This window comes from Pteropus alecto, unplaced genomic scaffold (genome assembly GCF_000325575.1).
Source record: "Pteropus alecto unplaced genomic scaffold, ASM32557v1 scaffold746, whole genome shotgun sequence".
NCBI classification, from domain to species: Eukaryota; Metazoa; Chordata; class Mammalia; order Chiroptera; family Pteropodidae; genus Pteropus; species Pteropus alecto.
This window is the reverse complement of record NW_006438900.1, coordinates 417,576-418,495: the sequence shown is the minus strand read 5'-3', so window position 1 is coordinate 418,495 and position 920 is coordinate 417,576. Positions and strand designations below refer to the sequence as shown.

Sequence of the window (920 nt, the reverse complement as noted above, 5' to 3'; positions counted from 1 at the left end):
ACACGGTCCCCGCCCTGCTCGCCCAGCGTGGTCTGCCTGTGCCCCGCCATGGAGGACCTGGGTGAGTGGGGCCCGAGTTCCCTTGTCCCCAGCTCCTCACTATCCTCTGGACCTACTTCCCTATACTGGACTCCCTCGCGATCCTTGCATCGCCCCATCCCTGTCTCCTCTCTTCTCACTCCTGGTCTATCTGCCCGCGCCTTCTTTCCGACTCCATGTCCTCCTTCCTGCCTCTCTCTTCCTGCCTTTCCCGAGCCAGCCGCTCCCTCCCTTCTTCCCTCGCTCTGCTCCTCCATCACTGGCTGTGGACAGATGAGCAAGGAGGTGCGGCTGCTTTGGGCGCCTGGCCTCAGGGGCTCTGGGATGGTAGAGGTTAAAGGGATCTTGGGTCCAGGAACTGGGAAAGTAGACAGGAAAGGAGGCTTTGACATTAAGTTCTGGAGAAGGACTGTGGGGTTTGGGGAAGGAAAGTATTAAGGGCACCTAAGTGTGGTAGGGGTCAGGTAGATATTAGCGTGAGCTTAAGGCTTCTACCACCATGCTCAGAGAGGAAGAAAGAGTAAAGGGCCAGGGACTTCTAAGTTCTGGAAGGGAAAAGGTTCAAAAGATCCTAATTTGGGGACGGGGACAGGGGCGGGTGAGTGGGTATTGGTGTCTGGGCAAGAAGAAGACCCAGGCATTTTGTCCTCTCTGTCTGTTGGAACTTGGGCTATAAGACTATGCCCTCCAACTGAGGGACAGAAGGGGTTCCAGCATGCTGCAATAAGGGGTGCTGCTCAGCAGAGGCAAAGGGTATTACACTGTGGGGAATAAGCCAATCAGAAAGCAGGTCCCTGTAGACTCACTAATGAGGTACATAGGGTGGGACCCAGTAGGGTCCGGAGGTGGGCCAGAGCCAAGTGGGCCTGTTCAGGTGCGGG

The 920-nt window shown here is 56.5% G+C and overlaps 1 protein-coding gene across 9 annotated transcripts in view; it reads left to right on the top strand.

The window, feature by feature from the left end:
- Positions 1–6: 6 nt before the first annotated feature.
- The window catches only part of TGFB1I1 (transforming growth factor beta 1 induced transcript 1), a 5,610-nt gene continuing 4,696 nt past the window's right edge, over positions 7–920 (top strand). For 2 of the 9 annotated variants that reach the window (XM_025049681.1, XM_025049680.1), the window contains exon 1: positions 71–324. In XM_025049681.1, coding sequence (XP_024905449.1) covers positions 216–324 — 109 coding nt within the window. In that variant the 5' untranslated portion in view covers positions 71–215. The other 7 variants (XM_025049678.1, XM_025049676.1, XM_025049674.1 and 4 more) reach the window with 4 other exon arrangements.